At 53.8% G+C, this 23,481-nt stretch overlaps 1 protein-coding gene across 1 annotated transcript; it reads right to left on the bottom strand.

Annotated features, from left to right (window-relative positions):
* Positions 1-6,764: 6,764 nt before the first annotated feature.
* Positions 6,765-23,088, bottom strand: LOC140897521 (maestro heat-like repeat-containing protein family member 1). Its single transcript, XM_073310239.1, has 6 exons — positions 23,073-23,088; positions 14,619-14,716; positions 14,137-14,259; positions 13,574-13,653; positions 13,030-13,135; positions 6,765-6,836 (listed from the first exon to the last, which is right to left on the bottom strand). The coding sequence occupies exons 1-6, from the start codon at positions 23,086-23,088 to the stop codon at positions 6,765-6,767; spliced, it is 495 nt and encodes a 164-aa protein (XP_073166340.1).
* Positions 23,089-23,481: the final 393 nt, after the last annotated feature.

Here is a 23,481-nt window from a genome sequence, read left to right as displayed (position 1 = left end):
ACTCCCCACTCCAAGACCCTGGACACTGTGGCCTGTAAATGCAGGTGGGGAATTAATTACTGACCTCGGTGGCGTTCAGTGTAATAAATCACTGGACTGGGTGCAGGAATCAATAGGCGACGTTCTCTGGCCTGGGTTATGCCAGGGCTCAGACTAAATGATTGTTCCCAAGACTTTTAAAAGCTGAGCCCCCTCCTCAAGGCAAAGAAACCAATCGTACCCCTCACCCGTCAGTAATGTGTTAGCGACCCCACCCCCCATTTTCCTGGATACATCTTCAAACCCCACCCTTCCCACCCTGGCTAGCCCTTCCCCACGCTTCAGGAGACGCTGGAGTAGATGATCCTAACCGTCCCCTCTAACCTTAAGACCTGAGGGACCCCATCCTGGAGCATCTTAAAAATCCCAGTTCCCTGACTCTGGAACAGGGGCTGCTTTGCCGGGCTCACCTTTCTCCCTCCGTCAGGTTGGCCGATGGGGATAATGAGCCTGGAGATCTCATTCCCGCTGCTCTGAGTGCTGCCCATGTGCGCATGACCCAACTCAGCTCTTCCTGTATCCCAGGAACGTCTTCATCTTCTGGGATCCTCATGGGAGCAGTGGGATGATTTAATGGACTCCCTTAGTCATGGGGCCTTTCTCTCGCTTTTTTTGTTTCAGAGCCAGCGTCCTGGAGTCGTCTCCTGGTGCGTGGAGTGGTGGCAGTGGTGGGGGAGCTAGTCTAACTATACCAATGTGGGTTTTGGAAAGGTAGGGGGAAAGTGTTTGCCTACTCGCGACTCGTCTTCAGGAAGCTGCTGACTCATCCCTCCCCGCAGCCTGGAAGTCCGCAGGATTCACAGGAATCTGAGCTCCCCGCAGTGTGTGACAGGGACGGGGTCCAGGCCCAGGGAACCAGAAACAGGAATCGAGACCCAGCCCTGGAGAATGGGGAAGGAGACCTGCTCATGGAGGACAGACGCTTGACCCAGGAACCCAGAGGAAGGGATCCATTAGGTGGGGACACGGGTGTGGCCCAGGAAACTGGAGTAGCATTGCCAATCCTCCAGGGTGACCGGGAGTCTGCAGGAATTCAAGATTAATTTTTAATTAAACATTATGGCATGTGATAAAATCTTCAGGAATCCGTCCAATTAAAATTGGCAACCCTAAAGCGGAGTGGGGGGGAGGGACCCATTAAATGGAGACAGACTTGGGCTGGGAAACCAGCTAGAAGAGCTGATCCTCTTACGGTGCCCCTCAATGGTGGGGACTAGACTGGGCGAAACTTTTCATCTAAACCAATTTAAGGTGAAAAATGCAGATTCAGCAGTTTGCGAATTCGTATCCGGTCTGCTGAATTGTTCACGTCCAGCCCCTCCCCCCAGTTCTTAACAAGTCAAAGCATTTCGTTTAGACACTTTCCAAACAAACCATTTTGATTTTTCAGCTTGAAACAATTTTTTGTTTAAAAATGTCCTTCAGTTTTATTTTAAAAATTCAAAAAGTTACAAATATTGAAATGTTCCTGGGTTTTTGTTGTTGTTTTTTTTAATGATTTTTGGTTCATCAAAAATTCGGAAAAATTTTAGTTTTGTTCAACCTGAAACCAGTTTTTTTCCATCTCTTTTTTGGAATTGCCAGCGACCAAAAAATTCTGTTTGCCCAGCTCCAGGGGCGGGTGAGAATTTTAGCGGTAATATTGTGGGTCTCTGAGTCTCCTTGTTGCTCAAAGTTTTCTTACTGTAACAAACTAATTTGGGATGAAGGCAGGATGGGAAAAAGCTTCCTAAAAGTGTGGGGGCGGGGGGGGGCTGGCAGCCAAACTGTGACCCAGCCCCTGTGCCACCCCTTCTCCTTGAAGTCCTGCCCCCTCAACCCCCCCCTTCCCTGACTCCCCCCCTCATACCGCCTTTCTCGTTGAGCTCCCACTTCACACCGCCCCTTGCCCCCAAAACACTCCCCCCCTCCCTTCTCTCCCCCCTCGTCCAGTCGCTCACACTTATGGACAGTAAAAAGTGGTGGGCCCTGGTCTCCCCTGTTCCGGCACCCCTGGATGAGAGTGGGAGAGGATGAAGAACTCCTTTCAAATATAACTCCCCCCCACCTCACAAAAGCACAATTTGCCAGCAACAGCAAAACATGCACCTAACCAACCCGGGCCAGTCACGCTGTGTTGTGTGTGACATCCCCATCCTGGAGCGGTTTATGTCTTTGAGAATGTGAACCCCGCAGGCCTGGGTGTTTCTCTACGTAATGTGACCTCAGTGCTCCTGATGAGAGCCATTGTTTGTAAATGTTTCAGGAGCAGACATATTTATCATTCATGGACAGACAGACATTTCTTCATAATTAGAACTGGTCAAAAATAGCGGGTCATGAAAACTGAAGAAGAAACCACTTCCCCCCCGCCCCCGATATTCTTCAAACTTATTTGCAAATGTTTTTAATTATCAAACTTTTGTTTAGTTTTGGTGGGAAAAACTCCACGTTCTCTCTCAAATGGGCAGAGAAATCCAAAATTTTTTTTTAAAAAGGGAACTTTTTTCAAATGATCAATGTAATCCAAAGTGTCATTTTAGTTAAAAGGTTGCATTGTCAGTGTAAAATCATTTTGAACCAGATCTATTACTGTATAAGAAGATGAGTTTATTTTTTCATGCTGCATTGTTTGGGCTAAGTTCCAAGTGGTATTTCAGTTTTTGCCCAGCTCTTCTTTTCTTGCGTCTGCACCTCTCATAAGCTGTGGCCTTAATCTTGGCCCTGGAAACACTTGCGTGCTGTCCTAAATATAAAGGGAAGGGTAAACATCTTTAAAATCCCTCCTGGCCAGAGGAAAAACCCTTTCACCTGTAAAGGGTTAAGAAGCTAGGATAACCTCGCTGGCACCTGACCAAAATGACCAATGAGGAGACAAGATACTTTCAAAAGCTGGGAAGAGGGAGAACATCAAAGAGTCTGTGTCTTTCTGGGGGATGTTTCTGCCGGGGACAGAACAGGAATGGAGTCTTAGAACTTCGTAAGTAATCGAGCTAGATATGCGTTGGATTTTGATTTCTTTAAACGGCTGAGAAAAGAAGTTGTGCTGAATAGAATGAATATTCCTGTCTGTGTCTCTTTTTTATAACCTAAGGTTTTGCCTAGAGGGATTCTCTATGTTTTGAATCTAATTACCCTGTAAGGAAGGTATTTACCATCCTGATTTTACAGAGGTGATTTTTTTCTTTTTACTGTTTCTTCGATTAAAATGTTTCTTTTCAAGAACTGATTGCTTTTTTCATTGTTCTGAGATCCAAGGGCTTGGGTCTGTTGTCACCTATGCAAATTGGTGAGGATTTTTACCAAACCTTCCCCAGGAAGTGGGGTGCAAGGGTTGGGAGGGTTTTTTGGGGGAAAGACGTTTCCAAACAACGTTTTCTCAGGAATCCAGAGAAATGTTTGGTGGGGGCAGTGGAAAACCAAGGGCAAGGGGTAAAATAGTTTGTACCTTGGGGAAGTTTTAACCTAAGCTGGTATAAGTAAGCTTTGGAGGTTTTCATGCAGGTCCCCACATTTGTACCCTAGAGTTCAAAGTGGGGAAGGAACCTTGACACGTGCATGTTTAACTTTAATGACTGCTGTGAATAATTCCATTTCAATGGGACAACTCTGAGGTCGGGTTTACACTACGGCCCTATATCAGTGTAACTACGTCACTCATTTATTTAATTTTCTTCCTTTTATATGTGAAAGTTATTGAGAGCTTAAAGCAGGTAAAATACATGAACAGGTTCAGACAGTCCAAGTTTGTCAGTGCAAAGAGACAGCAGAGATGTGGTATATGCGAGTTTTCCATAAGTCTCTCAGGGTTACCCAGGATAACTTTGGGGATCTCTGTCTTGCATCGGGAATGTTCCCTGAAAGTATCCAAACAGCTCAGAGATGCAGAACCATTCCCTGGATCGATTCTTATAGCTGTCTTCCCCGGAAAGCAGTCTGGCAAGTGTTCCTGTCAGCTCTTTGCTAAGTTATCTGCCAAAACACTAGAGTTTTCAGGTGCCTAAGTAGCCCCTGGAATCATGGTGAACTTATCCTCCCCGCCACCACCAAAATTTGAAATGGTGCCCTGAGTACACGGGACCCTACCGTGCTCCCCCAGAGGAGCTGCATTAACAGGCAACTCTGCAAGTTATCTGCATGCCTCTGCAAGTGACCCCCATGCCTCTCCATTTCCTTGGCCACATGTATCCTGTCCCCTTGCTGGCGGCTAATCCAGAAAAAGAGGGAAAGAGCTCATCACTGCGACCACCTGAGGAATGTGTTGGGTTGAGATCAGCTGGTCAAAGCAGGCAATAGGGACAGAATCTGAGACTTGAAGCTCCTCGAGTGACCTCTGACCTTCCCAGACCTGCCCTTCAATCAGACACAGCCATTGTAAAGTTGAATGTGATAGTAACTAGACCCATTTTAAACCCTTCACCACACAAGACAAAGCCCTTAGGATTCATCATTAATGATTTATTTCTCCTCCCCTGGATTCCTGCAGCCCCCAGCCACCTTGGAGCTTTCCCTCGTCTCTCCCAGGCTGGGCTCACTTGATGGCAGGAGCTCAGCGGAGGGTCCAGCTTTGCTCTTTCGCTTCCTTTCTTCACGTCTTTGGGTGGCTGCATTTGCAGCTGAGCAGCCTGATGGAAACACTGAGTCCTCTGTCTCGGCAGGCAGGCCCAGCCGCCAAAGCCAAAGACTCCCTGAGAACAGGGGGAGGTTCGCCTCAACTCTCAGGAGTGGAGGCTTAGCCCATAGGGTAGGGTTACCATTTTTGAACTTTCAAAAAAGAGGACACTCCGGGTGGGGGGGCGGAGTGGTAGCCCTGCCCCCTATCTACTCCCTCCCACTTCCTGCCCCCGACTGCCCCCCACAGAACTGTCACCCCATCCAACCCCCCCTGCTCCTAGTCCCCTGATCTCCCCCTCCCAGGACCCCATCCTCTATCTAAGCCTTCCTTCTCTCTGTCTCCAACTGCCCCCTCCTGAGACCCCCCCACCCTAACTGCCCCCCTAGAACTTTCCCCCCGCCTGTCCCCTGACTGCCGCACCCCCTATCCGCACCCCTGCCCCCTGACAGACCCCCGGGTCTCCCACACCGATCCAACCACTTCCTTTCCCCTGACTGCCCCCGCAGAACCTCCGACCTATCTAACCCCCCCTCCGCTCCCTGCCGCTGACTTCCCCCCTGAACCTCCGCCCCATCCAATCCCCCCTGCTCCATCTCCCTTGACTCCCCCGACCCCTCTCCCTGCCCACCCCCTGACAGGCTCCCCCCAGAATCCCTGACCCATCCAACCCCTCCTGCTCCCTGTCCCCTGACTGTCCTTGGGACCCCATGCCCCTTCTCCAGCCCCCCGGCCCCCATACCCTGCTGCTCAGAGCAGTGTGTCTGGGGTGCGGAGCCAGACACAGTGCCGTGCTCCCCCACAGACCGCGCAGCTCCCCCCCTCCCCGCCCCCAGAGTGCTGCATTGGGAGGGAAATCCCGGCCCTTTGGAGAGTTTTACAAATTCCTCCCGGAGGGCGATTTAAAACCCAAAAAGCCGGACATGTCCGGGAAAATCCGGACGCATGGTAACCCGACCACAGGGACTCCAGGATCTGCAGCTGCTGCCACCTCTATGGTGATTCCTCCGACTCATCACCAACCAGCTCTTCCCCATTCTGCCAGCCGGCCCCACGGTCTGACCGTGCAGGAGAACAGAAACCCTTTGGGACAGCAGGAGAGTCTCCTCAATGCCGCACGCTTTGCATGGCTTCCCGCGGTCACCGGGAAACACGACTGCCCTGCCCCCAGGAGTCTCTCAAGGAGCTGCCGGCGCAGTCACTGGGCACCCACTCCTAATGGTCTCGGGCAGTGACATTGCAGAGGGAGCTGAGCAGACCGTCCCTTCTGTGACTTTCTGAATTGCTGCCAGGACGGACTCTCCTCTGCGCTAGGGAGAGTCCCCGAGGAAAAGCAGCTGTGGTGGGGGAGGGGGCAAGACAAGCTCTCCCCCTGAGCCCTTGACTAGCAGGCAAGCAGGACTCTGGGAGCCAGGGATCGGTGTGTCTTGCTGGGAGAGCAGAGCTGGAGAGCAGAAAAGGGCACTGGAGGAATTGTCGAAAAGTCAGTGTCATGGCCGGGTCATGAGCAGCCAGACCTAGTGGTCAGAGGCGGAGTCCACACTCACAAGGCAGGAGTCGAGAGTCAGCTGGGTCAGGACACTGGAAGAACAGAAGCAAAAGACCAAATTGTGTTCAGCACCTCAAGTCAGATGAGTCACCCCGAGTCCGCATGCCAGGAAATCAAGCCTGGGGAGCAGGAACAGCCAACACACGGTCCAGAGCCGGGGAGGAGCTCGGGTGTTCAGACAGCTCCTTGTTCCTGCTGCTGGTTTAAGGAGGTCCCGGGGACCGATTAGCTGTTCTGGGACTCTGCCAATAGGTCCTCAGGGATCGAGCCTCAAATTGGGTCTGGACTTCGTCAGTCCTAGGTAAGCAGTTTTTCGTAGGTTTCCAGGTGGCTGCTCCCAGGAACCCTGGAGACCCGGGTTAATGACCTGGGGGTCATGACAGTGACTGATCTCTCCCCGCTCAAACCTCCTTCACGAAAGAGTCTCCAGGGTCCCAGACGCATCCTCTGAGAATAAAAAAACACAGTCATGAGGACAAATAGGCTATGGAACAGGAGCCCCCTCTTTGTTGCAACAGCCCCAAGTGCCCGGAAGAGTGGATGGTTCTTACCTCCAGGAGATGCCTGGGATCTTCCATCTAAGCCTCACTGGGACCCCTGTTTCTTGGTCTGACGGGATGAGATCATCTGTCTCCACTGCTCCCTGCGATAGGCTGGCTGCAGCACACATCTGTGTAAGAGGCTGGACCAGAGAGATGTTACAATCAGGGTCCAGGCACCCCAGAAGGAGAACAGAGGGTCTGAAACCAGAAGGCGAAGCAATCAAATCAGCGGATTCGACAGAGAAGTTTTCTACCCTACAGGGACATCAAAGAAGGTCTGTTAGGAAAGCTGAGATGTTAGTCTGGAAACTGCTAAGGCAAAGATTGGGACTTGTTAAGATTCAGTTTTAGTCACTACAACTGTGTTGTGTTTTGTTTGTCTGTTTGAAATTTGTCTCTTTCTCTTCCTTAGTGTCACTTAAATCTCTTCTTTGTTACTGTGCTTCCAAAACCACCTCAGTGTCGTGTGTTCAAGTGAAGTGTGAGTCTCCAGACTACCCAACAGGCTGAGCTGTGCCCTGTCTCTCTGAAGGTAGCGAATAATTTCTGAGCGGTGCTGGGCCCAGAGTCCAAGGGCACTTCACCAGACACCTCCTGTGAAGCCCAAAGAGACCAAAGGAGCAGGAGAGATTCAGGCCCCACTGACCCATGGGAACTTCCCACAGAAGAGGCTACACAGGGCTCCAGACACAGCCAGCAGGATCCCTCCCACAAGCTGGGCCATGTCCTTCCCCTCCCAGCCCCACAGCTTCCTCCCCACCCCAGCCTCAGGAACCCCTCCCACCTCCCTGCTCTCCCCACCCACTCTCCAATACCAGGCTCTTTCCAGAAAGGAAGCAGGTGCGTACCAGAGTTCACTCACCGCTAGATGCTGGCCAGGCCTTGTGTCACCGCTTTCTCGCTGGGCTAGCAACCCTGCTGATACTCACGCTTGCAGTTTGTTGGCTGGGAACTCAGCCCCCCAACCAGGTGACTGGCCTTTACTCCACTCCTTCCTGGGTCGTGCTCCTTCCAAACAAAGTCCAAAAATGTCTTGAACAGAAACAAGCATGAGGAGGTAGGGTCCTTGTTTCCTCTCAGGTGGGGCTCACTTGGTCATCAACTTGGCCTAGCCCCAGGCTGGGCAGCCACGGGCCAAGCCACCCTGTTAGATACCCTCCTCCTTCAAATCTGGTCCAGCCCGGCTGACAGGTTTGCTGAGAGGACGGTGAAACCCCATTGCTGATCAGGAGGAGGTCAGAGTCTGTTCTCTAGGAGGCCTCCATTTCCGCTTCCATTAGCCCCGCATTTACAGTGAGACAGAGCAGTACCTGCAGCAGGGAGCGGGACTTGCTGAACAGGGAGGGGAACCTTTCAGAGCATTAGATGAGCCACAGCCCTTGCAGCGCCTCGGGCATCTGGTGCAAGTGCCTGATGATGTGAAGCTGGCCCATGACCTTGGCTGTGACATCCTCGTGCTGCAGGGGAACGAGAACCTGTCAGAGACGGAGACACTCCCCAGGAATCAGGGAGGATTAAGGGCACCTGGAACCAGCACCATCATTTCCACCCAGCAGCTGCTCATGTCTGAGTGGTGGATTCACCCTCCCGACCCCCAGGATGGAGGCTTGCTGTCCTCTCTAGTGACCTCCAGTGCCAATCCCCCTCCTTGTCGGGTGAGCTCCTGCCACCTCCCCATCCGTGCCCCTGACAGCTGTTCCACCTCCAACCCACCTGGGGACACCGCTCAAGTTCGTAGAACCCTCTCCTCCACCCCCACCTCCATCCCCACCCAGGTAGGGCAGGGAGGGGGCTCTAGCAGGGTGGCGGGGGGCAGGAGGGATTCTGGCAGCAGTGAAGTGGGATGGGGAGAGGCTGAGACCTTTCCCCAAGTCACCCCAGTGACAAAAGCTGAAGCCACAGGATGGCAGCCCTGGTGAAGGGGGCAGGTCAGCAGCCCCTGCTGACTGAATCCTCCCAATCGCTCCAGAGCGGGTCCAGCCCTACCAGCAGCAAGACCAGCTTCCCACGCTCATGTGCCTCAGCCCTTCCTGGTCAGTCGCCATCTCCAGTCAGTCCTTGGCCTCCCAGGCTGCCAGGGATGGGAGCAACTCTCGATGGTGGCTCGGGTGACATGGACACTAGGCCATGGGGAAATGGGTGCAGCTCTCTGGAGCAGGAAAGGTTCCCAGAGGGCACTTAGGGGACTCTCCTGTCCTTTCCAGGAGTGACAGCAGAGCACCACATCCTAAGACGAGAAGTCCATGGAGTCCAGAAGTCTGCACTAGGCTCCTTGCTACCAGGCCAGGGAATGGCGATCGGATGGGAATGAGGTCCTGGGCCCCACCCCAAGCTCCTGAGTCGATTGCAGCTGCTTACCGTGACCCCCATCAGTTGCTGGGCTTCCCCCAGGAGGGAGTAGACGAGCACCAGCCCAGCCTGGCTGACACGCAGCAGGGGGTCGTGGATGGCCAGCACTGCTGTCTGCAGAAAGGATCTTTTCTGCCCGTCGCAGAAGAATTTTCCAAAGACCTAGAAGCAAGAGGACACGAGGCTCGAGCAGATTGCCCAGAGCCAGCCTCCAAGTCCTGGCCGTACAATGCCATCACCGTCTAGTGCCCCAAAGGGCAGGGAAGAGAGCTGCTGTGGCCAAGGCAGTTCATTCCCCAGGACTCTTTCAGGGTCCCAGGGCTCAGGGAAGCCCCTTTATGAAAAGGTCGCAGGTGCTTAGGGACCAAAGCGTCCAGTGGCTCTTTCGGGAGGGCAATTTATGGCAGGGGCCAGGATGGGCTAGAAATGGATCTCTAATGTGTGTGAGCAGGCCCACTCTGCTGTGCAGGGCACAGAGACGACAGGGGACCCTGTGTTGCTTCCAGCAGAGAGATCTCCTGCATCTCAGCGCCTAGAGGAGTGTGTGTGTGTTGTGGGTGGCGAGGGGGTTGGAGCTGACAGCCAAAGGTCTCTTCCCCGCCAGCTTAGTGACTTCTCTCGTCACTGGGAATGACCTCTGTAGCTCCTTGGTTTCTTCAAGGGGAATCCAACCTGCAGCCTGACAAGGACAAGGAGACTCATGGCCCAGTCCCCATCCCAGACACTCCTCGGAGACTTTTCTTCTGCTGCAGCAATTCAGCTTGTGGGAGGAGGGACAAGCTCACACAGTCTCTCTCACGGGGCGTCTGTGGAGCAGCGTTCTGTCGATGCCCTTGTCGATCCAGGAGCCACTCCAAGGCCTCCTCTGTGATGTTGTGGAAATCACCCATTTCACCTTTGACTCCAGTCTGGGGGCACTGTGTTACGGTGTGTTCGAAGGTTTGGATATTCTCACCACAGTTGTGAGACGGGGGCGGGGGGTGGGGTCGATGTCTTTGATTTTCTACTCGTGCAGTAAGTAGCCGCAACTTGGGTCAGTGACAATGTGCTTCTTTGGAACAGTGGCTGAGGTCCAGATACTCTGCCATTCCCTGGCCAGGTCTGGAGACATGAGGGGGGCGCATGTGGTCCATATTGGCTCTGGAGCGCACTATGTCCCCTACCCAGTTCCCAGGTTGGGGCATTCTGCTTCCTGACCGGCAATGGAATTGGGCAAAGCCCACCTCCTTTCTCTGCTTCTACAGGGTGCAGGGAATTAAACAGGGGTCTGATCAAGGAATCGTGACTGACTGACCCAGTGCTCTCCTCTCAGACACTTGGGGATCAGCCAGAGGGACAAGGAGCAGAGAGACACCCAGAGCCATAATCCTATATTAACTCACCCACCCGGGGATCCTCCTTATGCCACGGAGCAATGCATCCATTTAAGACACTCAAATCACGGCAACTAGCGAGGTTCCAATGTGGGACCTTTAGCACCAGCCTGTCCCACTGGTTGCTGGATGAGGAGCTCTGAGCTGGAAATAAGGAGTGGGCTCTTTTCCTGTCTCCAGGAGGCATCCACTGCAGGGAACCCAGCCAGCCCCACTCCCCGGGCTGTGTCATGCCCTGACACAGTGCCCTTACCTCCCCAACTCTGGCTGTATTTTTGTAGCCCAAGAGCCTGCTGTCCTGGTGCCAGTCATAGCACCAGAGATCTTCCGCGTCATGTATGGTCAGGCCTGGAAGAGAGAGAGAGAGAGAGAGACTTTTCTCCTCATTCTGGTTGCAGTTTCTGTGTCCTTCCAATCCCAATGGTGGCTCCACAGTGGAGTGGAGAAGAACAGAGGCAGAGAGAGACTTGTCCTCCAGCTGGGGTCAGTCTGAGAGAAATGGTCTGGGGTCCCATTGTCCACCTGTGGTCACTCTCAGTCCCCTGTTGGGTTCCGTGTCCCAGCTGGGTTCCTTACCCCTCTGTCGGAGCAGCAGCTGGTAGAGCCGGTAAGTCCCCTCCCTGGCCTGCCGGCTGATGTCCTTGTCTGGATCGCTGACAAATAGAGCCAGCTGGGCCACATGGTGCCCCATCCTAGGGAACTCGGCTGAGATCTAATGGAAGGGAGAGGAGAGGGGACTCCATCAGCATTTTCCTGTTAGCTCCCTGTCCTCCCTGGGCCAGAGGGCTCCTTCCCCTTAGCCCCTCTGCAGGAGATGCTGGGGGAGAGGAGCTTGAGATCGACCCTTCATTTGCTCTGCTGCCAAGGGAGCCCGGAGCTGTTTTGGGATGCCAAGCAGGGGTGGAGCATGGGCTCCTTAAAGGCCCAGGGACAACACTGAACCAGGACCAGAAGAACTTGACTCAAGCCGAGCTAAGTCCCTGCTCTGACCCTGCCTCCTCATGAAGAACCCTCCTAAGCCACAGCCCCGGCAGCAGCAGATCCTGCAGCCCGCTGGAGCCAGCCCGCCTCCGCCTGGAGCCAGCAAGCTGGGGTCGGAGGTCACTTACGTCAAACTCAGGGAGGGTGACTGTGTATCTGAGCAGGGCTGTGCTGCTCCTGATGGCCCTGGCTCGCTCCTGGGACACCCTGGACACGACCCAGAAGTTGACATGCTGTGGGGAAAGGAGGCAGGTCAGACTCAATGGCCAGCTGCACCTGCTTTGCAAATGAGCCCCCCACGCCCCCAGCCCCAGGGGCTTGAGACATTCTGTGCAGGGGGGAATATCTGAGGCCTTGATGGCAGAGCTTTAGAAGGGGATTCTTTCCCACAGGACGCAGCTTGTACCTTGCAGGTCACAACTTGTCAGCATCTCTCTAGATTGGGACAATGTTGGGGGTCGGGGCTGGTCCCCTCCTCCCAGAACTCCTGATTCCTGAACAGTTCACCAGAAAGGAGACTGAACCCTCACCCTTCCCTGCTACGCAAATCCTTAGGGGGGTGTAGGGAGTGACTGAGAGCACAATCCCCCCAGGAATATCAGAGCAGATCAGAGGGAAGGGCTGATTCCCTGGGGTCCTCCTGTTTCTCTAGGAAGGAGCATGTGCCTCTTCTCTGAGAACCATCTCCCAAATCTCATGGCGTGTGTGTGTTGGAGGGGTGGGGGAAGGGTGGGTTTTCAGACTCTCACTCCCCAAGACAGCCAGGAGCCCTGTGGTTCGTGCTCCGCAGAACCAGGCAGAGGTCTGGCTTGAAGTCCCAGCTCCTTCCTCTGTCCCTCAAGAAGGAAGGACCTGACACTGCATTGCACTGACCTCCCCAACCAAGGACGGCCCACTGGGGACCCAGCTAGGAGGACACAATAGAAAATGGATCTTCCCTTCTCTCCTTACCAGTCCCCCAAAGAGTTCAGGTAAAACGGGGCTCACCTCCAAGATGAAGTGGAGCCTGTCTGTGTCTGGGGACTCTGCCAGCAGATTCCCCAGCATGGCATCCAGGACCTCTGGGATGACTTTATGCAGAGCCTGCAAAGCATGGGTCAGAGTTAGGGAACCTGAGCCTACACCTGCCACAGGATGGGAAGAGGGGTCTCTGGGAAGCACTGGGGAGACTCCCAAACACATCTCCTGGCCTCTCTCCTTCACATCCCACTGCAGGCAATTCACAAGAATTGATGACCCCTGGACCTTTGATCCATGAGTTTAGCAGGTCCCTGCCGAGGGCCTTGTAGGCAGAAGAGTATGAAACAGCCAAGTTGCTATGGATGGAGGCTGGGCTTCTGGGCAAAACACGGCTTATGGAAGAAAGAAAGAAAGAAAGAAAGAAAGAAAGAAAGAAAGAAAGAAAGAAAGAAAGAAAGAAAGAAAGAAAGAAAGAAAGAAATCCCCCAGAGAGGGGTAATCTCTTCCCTGCTGGAGGGAAGGATCCAACCCTGCAGCTTGTTCCATCTCCGCTACCCCACCCCGAAATCTGGAGCTCCAGCGAATCAAGGGAGCAGGACCAAGGAGCACTCTGGAAGAGGAGGAGGATGGAGGAGGAGGATGTACCTGGATGTCGGTGGTGTCCTTCTCCGTGCCCAGGGTGAAGACGGAGTGAAGGGCAGCTCGCAAGAGGTGGGTCTCTAGGGCTGGCTCCAGGGCAGGTTTCATGGTGCTGGCAAGAGAGAGGAGCTGGTATTAGACTGTGCAGTATGGGGGTGGGACTGTGGCCAACACAGACACCAACCCACAGGGATAGAGGCACAGGCTGGCGAGAATGGAAACTGAGGCACTGAGCTCGGGAATGACAAGGCCAAGGCTTCCCAGACAGACAGTGGCAGGACAGGAGTAGCTCCTGTTCCCTGGAGCCTGCGGCCGCTCCTGTATCTGAGCCCGGGAGTGAGCCCCTCCCCAAGGCCCCTGTCATGTTATGGGAGTGAAAAGAAGAGCCCCGCCAGGAGGGAGTGACCCTTCCCTCCCCACCATCTCTGCCAGAGGCGCCACTCTTGGGAGGTGACCTGGGCGGGACAGTGACGGTGACTCCCAGCCTTGGGCCTGAGCAGCACTGGGGTGAGGGGAGCCAGCGGGGTGGGGGGTGGGGCTGTCTCAGTACCAGAGGTAGCCCACTGCAGCCAGGGAGTGGGCGAGGACGGCGCTGGGTGACGAGTCGTCGGGAAGCTCCTCGATGAGCTCCTGTGAGACGCGAAGGAGACAAAGGAGCGTGTGAGATTCAGGCCCGACTGACACCTCCCAGTGGGGAGATGACACAGCCAGTGCCCCACATGGCCAGCAGGATCCCCCACCACCTCCCGCTCCCCCGATTCCTTCCTGCCCATCCAACTTGTCCCCCTTCCCGGATTCCTGCCCAGCTCACTCCCAATCCCCTTCTCTCCTCCTCCCTGTCAAAACTGCCCCCATTCAGCCCCATCCCGACGACCGAGCTGGGACCATGGGATTCCTTGTCCCCCACTCTCAGCTGCCATCCAGCCCCACAATTCCCCCCCTGCCCACTTCCCACCAATCTCAGAATTTCTCCCAAGTCTTCAGCCCCAGCAATCCCTGCCCTCTGCTGCCCCCTCCAACACCACCCAGCCCCCACCCATTAGCCTGGCCCTACCCCTGCCAATCCCATGTCTCCCTCCTCCCTCCAGCTGCCGTATGGCGTGTCTCACTCACCACGATCCTCTTCACCACAGCCGCCTTGCAGCAGCGCGGCTCCAGCGTGTCCTCCCCTCTCTCCCGTGCAGCCAGACATGCGGGGTAGATGGCCTGAAGGAACAGGAGCTGGTGCCCCTCATCCTGGACCCACCAGGAGTGGGGGATAGCGAGAGAGAACCTGTTAGCGAGGGACCTTCCTGCCCCACCCACACCAGCTCCAGGGCTCAGGCCTCAATGGGGGATTGTGGGGACCCGCCTATTCTCCAAATCCCCCCGCACTCCTACACAAGCAGGATCAGGAACCGGGACAGTGCCCGTGGGGGGAGACGACCTCGGCTGTTGTGGGACAAACACCCCCATCTTGGGGGTCCCACATCATGGATGTAAAAGGGCCCCATTAGGGTGGTGGATCAGGAAGGACAAGACCTTCGGCAGGGGGTGGGGATGCTGGGAAGGGACAGGGCCATCTTGGTTCCAGCCCAGGTGGGGAACATTTGTACCTTATCTCTGCACTGGAGCTGCTCTCGGATGACCTTGAGAGCAGCTTCATCTTTGGCCACGTCCACCCCTTCCTCCTGCTCCGAATCCAGGGGGGTCCCTGCACCAGGGAGGGAAGGACAGGGGCGTGGTGGGCAGAGCAGGATTCCAGACCCCCCTTCCCAACTCAGGCACCCAGGGCAGATGGGGCCCCAGACCTCCCTCTCATGGATGCCTTCAGCCCCCAACAGCTGCCGAAGCCCAGAGCTTCCGTGTCCCCGCTGTCCGTGGGGTTCGTGGGGCTCAGGCCAGACACCTGGGCTGGGGACCCCCCCCCGGATCCCTGGGAGAGCGTCTGGGCCCAGGGTGTTCACATCCCGTCCTCAGCCCTCCCGGAGCCCAGCCTGGCTCCTCACCTGGCACAAAGCAGTGGCCTCCATCGGCCTGGCTGCTGCCAGAGGCCCAGGTGCTGCCGCGGTCCCAGGCTGAGCTGCCGGTGCTGGGACAGGGACCTTCCACCTCCTGGCCGGCGGGGGCTGGAAGGTCCTCAGAGACCGGGCAGGGCGATGCCTCCTGATGGGAAGGAGGGCTGGGCTCCTGGGGCCGCTGCTGCCCACACAACCAGCCGCAGAGCCACCCTGCCCGGCGCCCCTCCTGGGCTGGGTCCTGTCTGCCAAACCGCAGCCTGGGCCAGCTCCACCGGGGCCTGGTCGGGGCCGCTCCCAGCTCGGCGCCTGCGCCGGGAGCCGGGGTCCTTTTCCAGAAGGCCGGGGACTTCCGCCGTCTGGGCTGGACGGGACCTGCTTCCCCGCCAGCGGGGACGCAGGGCTTGCTCTGCCCCTCGGGAAGGCGGCAGCTGCTTCCCTCAGGCTCTGGAGTCACCTGCAGAGCCTTCCTCCGCAACATCCGCAGGAGCCTGGCCATCCTGGAACCGAGCGGGGAGCAGGGCTGAGTCTGGGCTCAAGGCAGCCTTTCACTCCTGGCCCTTTTCCGGCCCTCCTCCTCCCTGCTCCAACCACAGCCGCCCCCTCTGCCCCCACAGGAGTTCAGGGAGTGCCATCTACACACGGGCAGGAGTTCGTTGCATGATCCGCTCCCAACGTTCCCCCTCGTAATCCCTGCTGCTGCAATATCCAGGAAGTCTCATCCTTTTCCAGCAATGGGGTCAGTCCCAAAGACCATCGGTTACTCTGGACAAGCAGCCCCCTCCTCTTATCCCAGGCCACTCTCCCACCCAGGCTAGAGAAGGAACAGAAGCCAGGAGTCCCGACTTCTCCTGGGAAACCATTCCCCACGTCAAAGTCACAAAGACCCTAGGCACAGGAAGACCAGGGCCCTCCTCGTTCCCCATTGATTTCCATGCTCAGCAGCTCACAGGCTCTGGCCCAGCTCAGAGACTCTCAGCCTGGGGAACAGTGTCCCACAAGGGAAGGGCTGGGAGCCCCATTGCTGGAACCTTTCCAAACACACTGGGGACGGCTCTGGAGAAGCTCCTGCCCGGTCTAAGAGTGAGGGGCTCTTGGGGGCTGTTTGCAAATGAAATCCCCCTTGGGAGATATCCTCTCCCCCTCTTTCTGCCTCTCCCCACAGACAGGGGAAGCCACCGAGGAACCCGAATGCCACTCACTTGCTCTCAGTGATGGTCCGATGGATGGCGGATGTTCAGGGTCAGCAGACGTCCCTCACCCTCCTCCTCACTCCCCAAGCCCAAGGCAGGCTGGAGAGGGTGGTGACCTCAGGAGTTACCCTGCCCAGCCAGCAGGCAGGGTGATGACACGAGGGCGATCGACTGACTGTGAAAACAAGTGTCTGTCTTATTGCCAAGGGAGGAAGAAACTCAGCCAGCAGAAGGGGGGTGCAGAACACGGCCCTAGGGCGGAGGTGACAGCACCTGCAGGATCCTGACATCCCAGCACTTCCAGAGCCCAGGAAATAAGGTGTGAACATTTTCATGGAAACCGTTTTCTGTCAGAAAATCCATTCAGACAAAACCACTTTGTTTCTTGAAATCATAACAAGTAGGATGAAAATTCTTTGCAAAAATATTTGTTTGCAAAACAAGAGCATCTCCTGTTTGTCAGAGCGCATTAAACTGTCTCGTCGTACACAAAGGGGAGACACTATGATCTAGAACATTAGATGAGATGCTTCAGGCTGAGCTAAGTAGTTGCTGCTCTTCACAATTTCAAAATAATAAAATGCAAATGAAATCGAATATTTGGTCATAATCTGCTTTGGCTCAGTGTGATCGGACACCCCCTAGTCTGCACTGCTCCGAGTGACACTCTTCAGTGGATCCCCATCACCCACCCATGGCGAGGTAGATGGGAGAGGATTGTTATTCCTCCTTGACAGAAGGAGAAACGAAGGCTGAGAAAGGTGCAGGGACTTGTCTTTGCTGATGCAGTTGCTCTCAAATGAGCTACAGACTAACAATTGTTCATAGTAATTATTCAGCAAGTATTTCAGAAGAATTGGAATGTTCGAGAGGATCATGAACTGCTCTGAGACAATGAATGGAGAGCAGCATCCACATTGGTCAAACATCTAACTGGTTGTGACTTATTTGATTGGTCATAAAAGAGAACAAGAAAGACCAGAGTTTCCTCCCTGTCAATAGCCCCCTCCTCAGCCAATCAAGGTTGAGACTTTGAGGGGTGGGGGGCTAAAGGGTCTCACCAAATAGCCCAAAGAATGGCCCTGGTCACCACCGAGGGGATCACTCTCGGAGCACTAGTCCAGTCTCACCTCTCTGTGAGGGCCTCCCACAATCCCCACCCCCGCTCCAGACACACAGCTCCTGGTGGTGGGAGGAGAGCAGAGGAAGAGGACAAAGGAAGCAAGAAGAGAAAGGTAGGAGGGACAGAGCAAAAGGGAAAACAAAAAGGAGAAACCCCAATGTCCCCAGTGATTCTAAGGGACAAAGTCCTAGGTCGGAAATAAAATGCTGCCCCCACAATCTAGTGTTTTCCTTTCCTAAAAATCAGCCGGCACCTGATGGATCAGACTGAACAGGTTCCAAACCTCTCCGAGGCTCTTACCTTCTCTAGAGGGATGTCTGTTTTCGAGCAAAACCAGGAAAAGAAAAGGAGAAAACTCCAAAGAGGGTCCTCCTTGCGCTCACGTACGTGCAAGTGAATGCTCTCTCAGTCCTCCAGGAGAGACCTCGAGAAGGAGACGTGCTGAAGCAAAGCCACAGGGATCTCCGAGGTGGCCCCTGTCCTGCCCCCCTGTCCTGCCTGGCTGATGTCAAGATCTCTCTGTGAGGTCATCGCCTCCCCACCACCTTTGTCCAATCGGCTGAGGTCCTGCCAAAGGCCCTTGTGATGTCACTGCCACACCCACCCCTCCCCTGCAGTGCTGATGTCCTGCCCCTGTCCAGCCACACCGGATGTTTGAGCTGCTTCCCCTGGGTCACCCCACGCAATGAGCGTTCATTGTGGGCTCAAGCCGAACACAGTAAAACATCAGAGGCTTCTCCCCATGCAAAGCTCAGTTTTTCATAAATTAGCAGACTTTATGGACAGAAGAGACAATTAGAGTATGTCATCAGACCCCCTGCAAATCACATGCCTTCTGTAGAGAATAGTAGCTAGTTTTTGACTACACACGTTCCAGAAAGCCATCTCGTCTTCATTAGAAGACATCAAGAGGTGGGGAATTCCACCACTTCCCTTTCTAGTTTGTTCCTTTGGTGATTCATTCTCAGTGTTGAATATGTATGCCCTCTTTCTCATATGAATTGGTCTTTTTTGAGTTTCCAGCCACTGCGTCTTGTTATGCTTTTCTCTGCTAGATTAATGAGCCCTTTAATACCCGATAGTTTCTCTTCAGGAAGTCACTTCAACACTTCAAATGACGTCACCTCCCGATCTTTTTTATCACCTAAACAGGCTGAGCTCTTTTTTGCTACTTTAGCAAAGCTTTTGACACGGTCTCCCATAGTATTCTTGTCAGCAAGTTAAGGAAGTATGGGCTGGATGAATGCACTATAAGGTGGGTAGAAAGCTGGCTAGATTGTCGGGCTCAACGGGTAGTGATCAATGGCTCCATGTCTAGTTGGCAGCCGGTATCAAGTGGAGTGCCCCAAGGGTCGGTCCTGGGGCCGGTTTTATTCAATATCTTCATAAATGATCTGGAGGATGGTGTGGATTGCACTCTCAGCAAATTTGCGGATGATACTAAACTGGGAGGAGTGGTAGATACGCTGGAGGGGAGGGATAGGATACAGAAGGACCTAGACCAATTGGAAGATTGGGCCAAAAGGAATCTGATGAGGTTCAATAAGGATAAGTGCAGGGTCCTGCACTTAGGACGGAAGAACCCAATGCACAGCTACAGACTAGGGACCGAATGGCTAGGCAGCAGTTCTGCGGAAAAGGACCTAGGGGTGACAGTGGACGAGAAGCTGGATATGAGTCAGCAGTGTGCCCTTGTTGCCAAGAAGGCCAATGGCATTTTGGGATGTATAAGTAGGGGCATAGCGAGCAGATCGAGGGACGTGATCGTTCCCCTCTATTCGACATTGGTGAGGCCTCATCTGGAGTACTGTGTCCAGTTTTGGGCCCCACACTTCAAGAAGGATGTGGATAAATTGGAGAGAGTCCAGCGAAGGGCGACAAAAATGATTAGGGGACTGGAACACATGAGTTATGAGGAGAGGCTGAGGGAGCTGGGATTGTTTAGCCTGCAGAAGAGAAGAATGAGGGGGGATTTGATAGCTGCTTTCAACTACCTGAAAGGGGGTTCCAAAGAGGATGGCTCTAGACTGTTCTCAATGGTAGCAGATGACAGAACGAGGAGTAATGGTCTCAAGTTGCAGTGGGGGAGGTTTAGATTGGATATTAGGAAAAACTTTTTCACTAAGAGAGTGGTGAAACACTGGAATGCGTTACCTAGGGAGGTGGTAGAATCTCCTTCCTTAGAGGTTTTTAAGGTCAGGCTTGACAAAGCCCTGGCTGGGATGATTTAACTGGGAATTGGTCCTGCTTTGAGCAGGGGATTGGACTAGATGACCTTCTGGGGTCCCTTCCAACCCTGATATTCTATGATTCTATGATTCTATGAATAGCTCACTCGCAGGCATTTTTCTCCAGCCCTCAAAATGTTTCATTGCTTTTTGCTGCCCCATCTCCAATATTTCCAAATCTTTTTTCAAAGGTGGACGCCAAAACTGGATGCAGGATTCCATGATCAGTCTTCCTCATGGTGTGTCACCTCCCTCTGCTCCTCACTGCTCTTTTCATACATCTAATGATGGCTTTAGCCCTGTTCACCACAGCATCACCCTGGGTGCTCATGTTGAATGGCTTGCCGAGCATGGCCCCAAAATCCTCTTCACAGTCAGTGCTTTCCTGGATACACTGCCCCATTCTGTACGTGTGGCCTGCATGCTTTGTTGCTAGCAATAGGACCCTTCCTTTGGTTCTTTTCCAACTGGTTTTCTTTGAATGGGTCCAGCTTCTCAAGGGATCCGATTGCTCTGTGTCACTGCCCTCTCCTCATCATTAATTACCACTCTGCTACTATTTTATCACCCACCAATGTTAGCAGCAGTGATTTTTATTTGGGTTGCAGTTCATTGATATTTATTTTCAAGTATTAGTCCTTGAGAGCCTCTTCATATCCCTAGTGCCCAGAACCTGCTCCTCACAGCACAGCGAGAAAAGGCCGCCCAGCCCAGCTGTGCCCTAGGGGCTAAGCACAGAATTAACTTCGGAGCTTGTGCCATCCATAGCTTCTGAACAACATGTGGGGGTCATCAGCTTAGAAATACACTCTAGACCGGGAGCGTAGACAGGCCCCAAATGTATCTAAGTGTCCCGCCTTGAAAAAGAGGAGAGAAGAAAACATAACCCTGAGTAGCGTTATTTTATAGTCGTGGAAACTGAGGCACAGAGAAGCAAAGAGATTCGCTCATGGTCAGAAAGCCAGGAATAGAAAACGGCAGATCTGCTGATAGTCAGTCCCGGGCCCTAGCCGTGTTTGTCCTGGCCTCTCTGCTTCAGCTCCAGTGACAACCCAAGTCGAGGTTTTCTTCTTTTCCGTGTCCTTTAACTTCACGTCACTGCAGAAGAAAGATTGTTTCTGAGCAGCTGGCTCTAATGCGTGGAGATGTCTTTCCAGAAGACATGCTCTGGCTCAGTCCCATGTCGTAGGTTTTCTGGAGGAAGCGCTCGGTGACGTTCTAGGGCCTGTGTTACAGAGAAGATGGACAGAATGGTCCTTTCTGACCTTCATTTTTTTCTTTCGCTCGGAGGATAACGCTGGACATTTTCTCTCATTCACTTTCCTTTGGAATAATTTCAATCCAGTCCAAAGGATTTCCTCTTCTGTTGCATCTTCAGCACCTTTCCTAGCAAACAGTTACTGTTCGAGCCCAGGTTTCCAGTTTCAGGCTGTCCCAGGGTGAGATGGCCATGAAAGGGGTAGTAGCTGAACTGAACCTCTCCCCAGGTGAAGGGAATAAGTGCAGGGGTCACGTGAGAAGGAGCAGCATGTAACTAGGATCCAGGCCCGTTGGGCGATATCAGAACAGCCTGTGCTCAGCCAGGAGAGAGACCCGCAATGGGAGCAGGCCTGGGAGGGGCTTGGATAGTCCTTTCAAGGCAGTTTGGGTACACAGTACGGGATGGAACAGCCAAGCTGCTAGGGTTGGGAGCTGGGCCTCCTGGCAGTGTCCAGGAACGAAAGCACAGCATCTGCCAGGAAGGGAGTCCCCACAGAGGGACACCGTAATCTCCCAGGGAGGGAAAAGGCTCTGACTGCCATTTCTTAACCTCATGGGGTGTTCTCCTGCTCTGCCAACCCCACCCGTATTTCAGCATCTCCAGATGCCTGAAGGAGCAGGAACCAGAAGCCATCCTGCAGCTGGGACAGAGATGGAGGTTGATGACCTACCAGCCCATGGAGACCATGATGCAGGACAGCCCTCACGACAGGGGAATGCAGCTCCAGATCTGGGAGCAGCTTCCCTTTGCTGGCACAAGACCTTGCAGGTTGCTGGGGGGTGAGACAGGCACTAACTTTTGGTAACCTTCCGTGGGATCAGAGGGTAATGGTTTGTAGAAAGTGGTGTTGGAGAGCTTTACAAAAACTAGGCAAGCCATGTACAACACACACTTTGCTTCTCTACAAAAGAAAAAGGACACTAAACGATCTAAACTACTACATGCCACAAGGGGCCACAACAGTGGTTCCTTGAACCCACCCGGCAATATTGTTAAACTATCCAACTATAGTCTTAGCCCAGCAGAAGAATCTGTCCTATCTCGGGGCCTCTCCTTCTGCCCCCCTCCCACCCCCACAAGCAGGATACAGTTCTGTGGTGACCTAGAATCCTATTTTCGACCTCTCCGACTCAAGGAATATTTCCAACACACCTCAGAACAACATACTAACGCACAGAGAGCTTCCTACCAAGACTACGAAAGGAAGGATTCTGGGTGGACTGCTCCGGAAGGTCGAAACAACAGACTGGACTTTTACATAGAGTGCTTCTGCCGACGTGCACGGGCTGAAATTGTGGAAAAGCAGCATCACTTGCCCCATAACCTCAGCCGTGCAGAACACAACGCCTTCCACAGCCTCAGAAACAGCTCAGACATCATAATCAAAAAGGCTGACAAAGGAGGTGCTGTTGTCATCATGAATAGGTCGGAATATGAACAAGAGGCTGCTCGGCAGCTCTCCAACACCACTTTCTACAAGCCATTACCCTCTGATCCCACTGAGAGTTACCAAAAGAAACTACAGCATCTGCTCAAGAAACTCCCTGAAAAAGCACAAGAACAAATCTGCACAGACACACCCCTAGAGCCCCAACCAGGGGTCTTCTATCTGCTACCCAAGTTCCATAAACCTGGAAATCCTGGACGCCCCTTCATCTCAGGCATTGGCATCCTGACATCAGGATTGTCTGGTTATGTAGACTCTCTCCTCAGGCCCTATGCTACCAGCACTCCCAGCTATCACTTCAATCTCTCTGGTCACTCTCCAAGGAACTCCCCACTCCGAGACCCTAGACACTGTGGCCTGTAAATGCAGGTGGGGAATTAATTACTGACCTCGGTGGCGTTCAGACTATGTCCTGAAGCATGGGATTGGGTCAGAGGGACAGCTAGCGCTGGCCACAGTGTCCAGGGTCTCTTGGAGTGGGAAGTTCCTTGGAGAATTCCACTGGGTGGGAGACTCAGCTGTGAAGGGAGGGGGCGGGCAGGAGCATCTCATCAACCCAAGATTGGAATAACTGAAGTAATGTTCCTTTTACACGGAGCCTCAGCTCTTTGGAACCTCTGCAAACGCTTTAGCCACGTGTTTAACTCCATCTGTAGGAGTAGCCTTGGATGGCAGTGGGAGGGCTCAGGTGTGTAAATGTTTGCAGGATGGGTGCTCAGGGCAGTCCCTGACGCCAGGGCAAAGTGGATGTAGAAGTGCCGCTGTCTGGATTTGGGAGCCTGCCTGCACACCGAACTCACTCGGCGCAGGGTGCATGACTGCAAGGCGCTGGGCCGGGGAAAATCAGCCCCGGGTGGTTATTTTGAGTAGAAAACCAGAGCCACTTCTGGGGTCTTTCAGCTTCTAATGCCCTTTCCCCTCTGCAGCTGGATTTCAGCGTACGATAAAATCCCTCTCAATGCCGAGTCAGTGTAATAAATCACTGGACTGGGTGCAGGAATCAGTAGGCGACGTTCTCTGGCCTGGGTTATGCCAGGGCTCAGACTAAATGATTGTTCCCAAGACTTTTAAAAGCTGAGCCCCCTCCTCAAGGCAAAGAAACCAATCGTGCCACTCGCCCGTCAGTAATGTGTTAGCGACCCCACCCCCCATTTTCCTGGTTACATCTTAAAACCCCACCTTTCCCACCACGGCTAGCCCTTCCCCACA

This window comes from Lepidochelys kempii, chromosome 14 (assembly GCF_965140265.1).
Source record: "Lepidochelys kempii isolate rLepKem1 chromosome 14, rLepKem1.hap2, whole genome shotgun sequence".
In the NCBI taxonomy this organism is placed as follows: Eukaryota; Metazoa; Chordata; order Testudines; family Cheloniidae; genus Lepidochelys; species Lepidochelys kempii.
This window is presented reverse-complemented; position numbering and strand designations above follow the sequence as displayed.

Bases quoted from the DNA above. Each gene is read 5' to 3' on its own strand.
- LOC140897521 (XM_073310239.1), bottom strand. The intron at 14,260-14,618 runs GTACAAATGTTC...TGGTGGGTCCAG, and splicing joins AGCTCCAGTGCAGAGATAAG to GATGAGGGGCACCAGCTCCT. The intron at 6,837-13,029 runs GTACATCCTCCT...TGTGTGCTGCAG, and splicing joins AGGACACCACCGACATCCAG to CCAGCCTATCGCAGGGAGCA.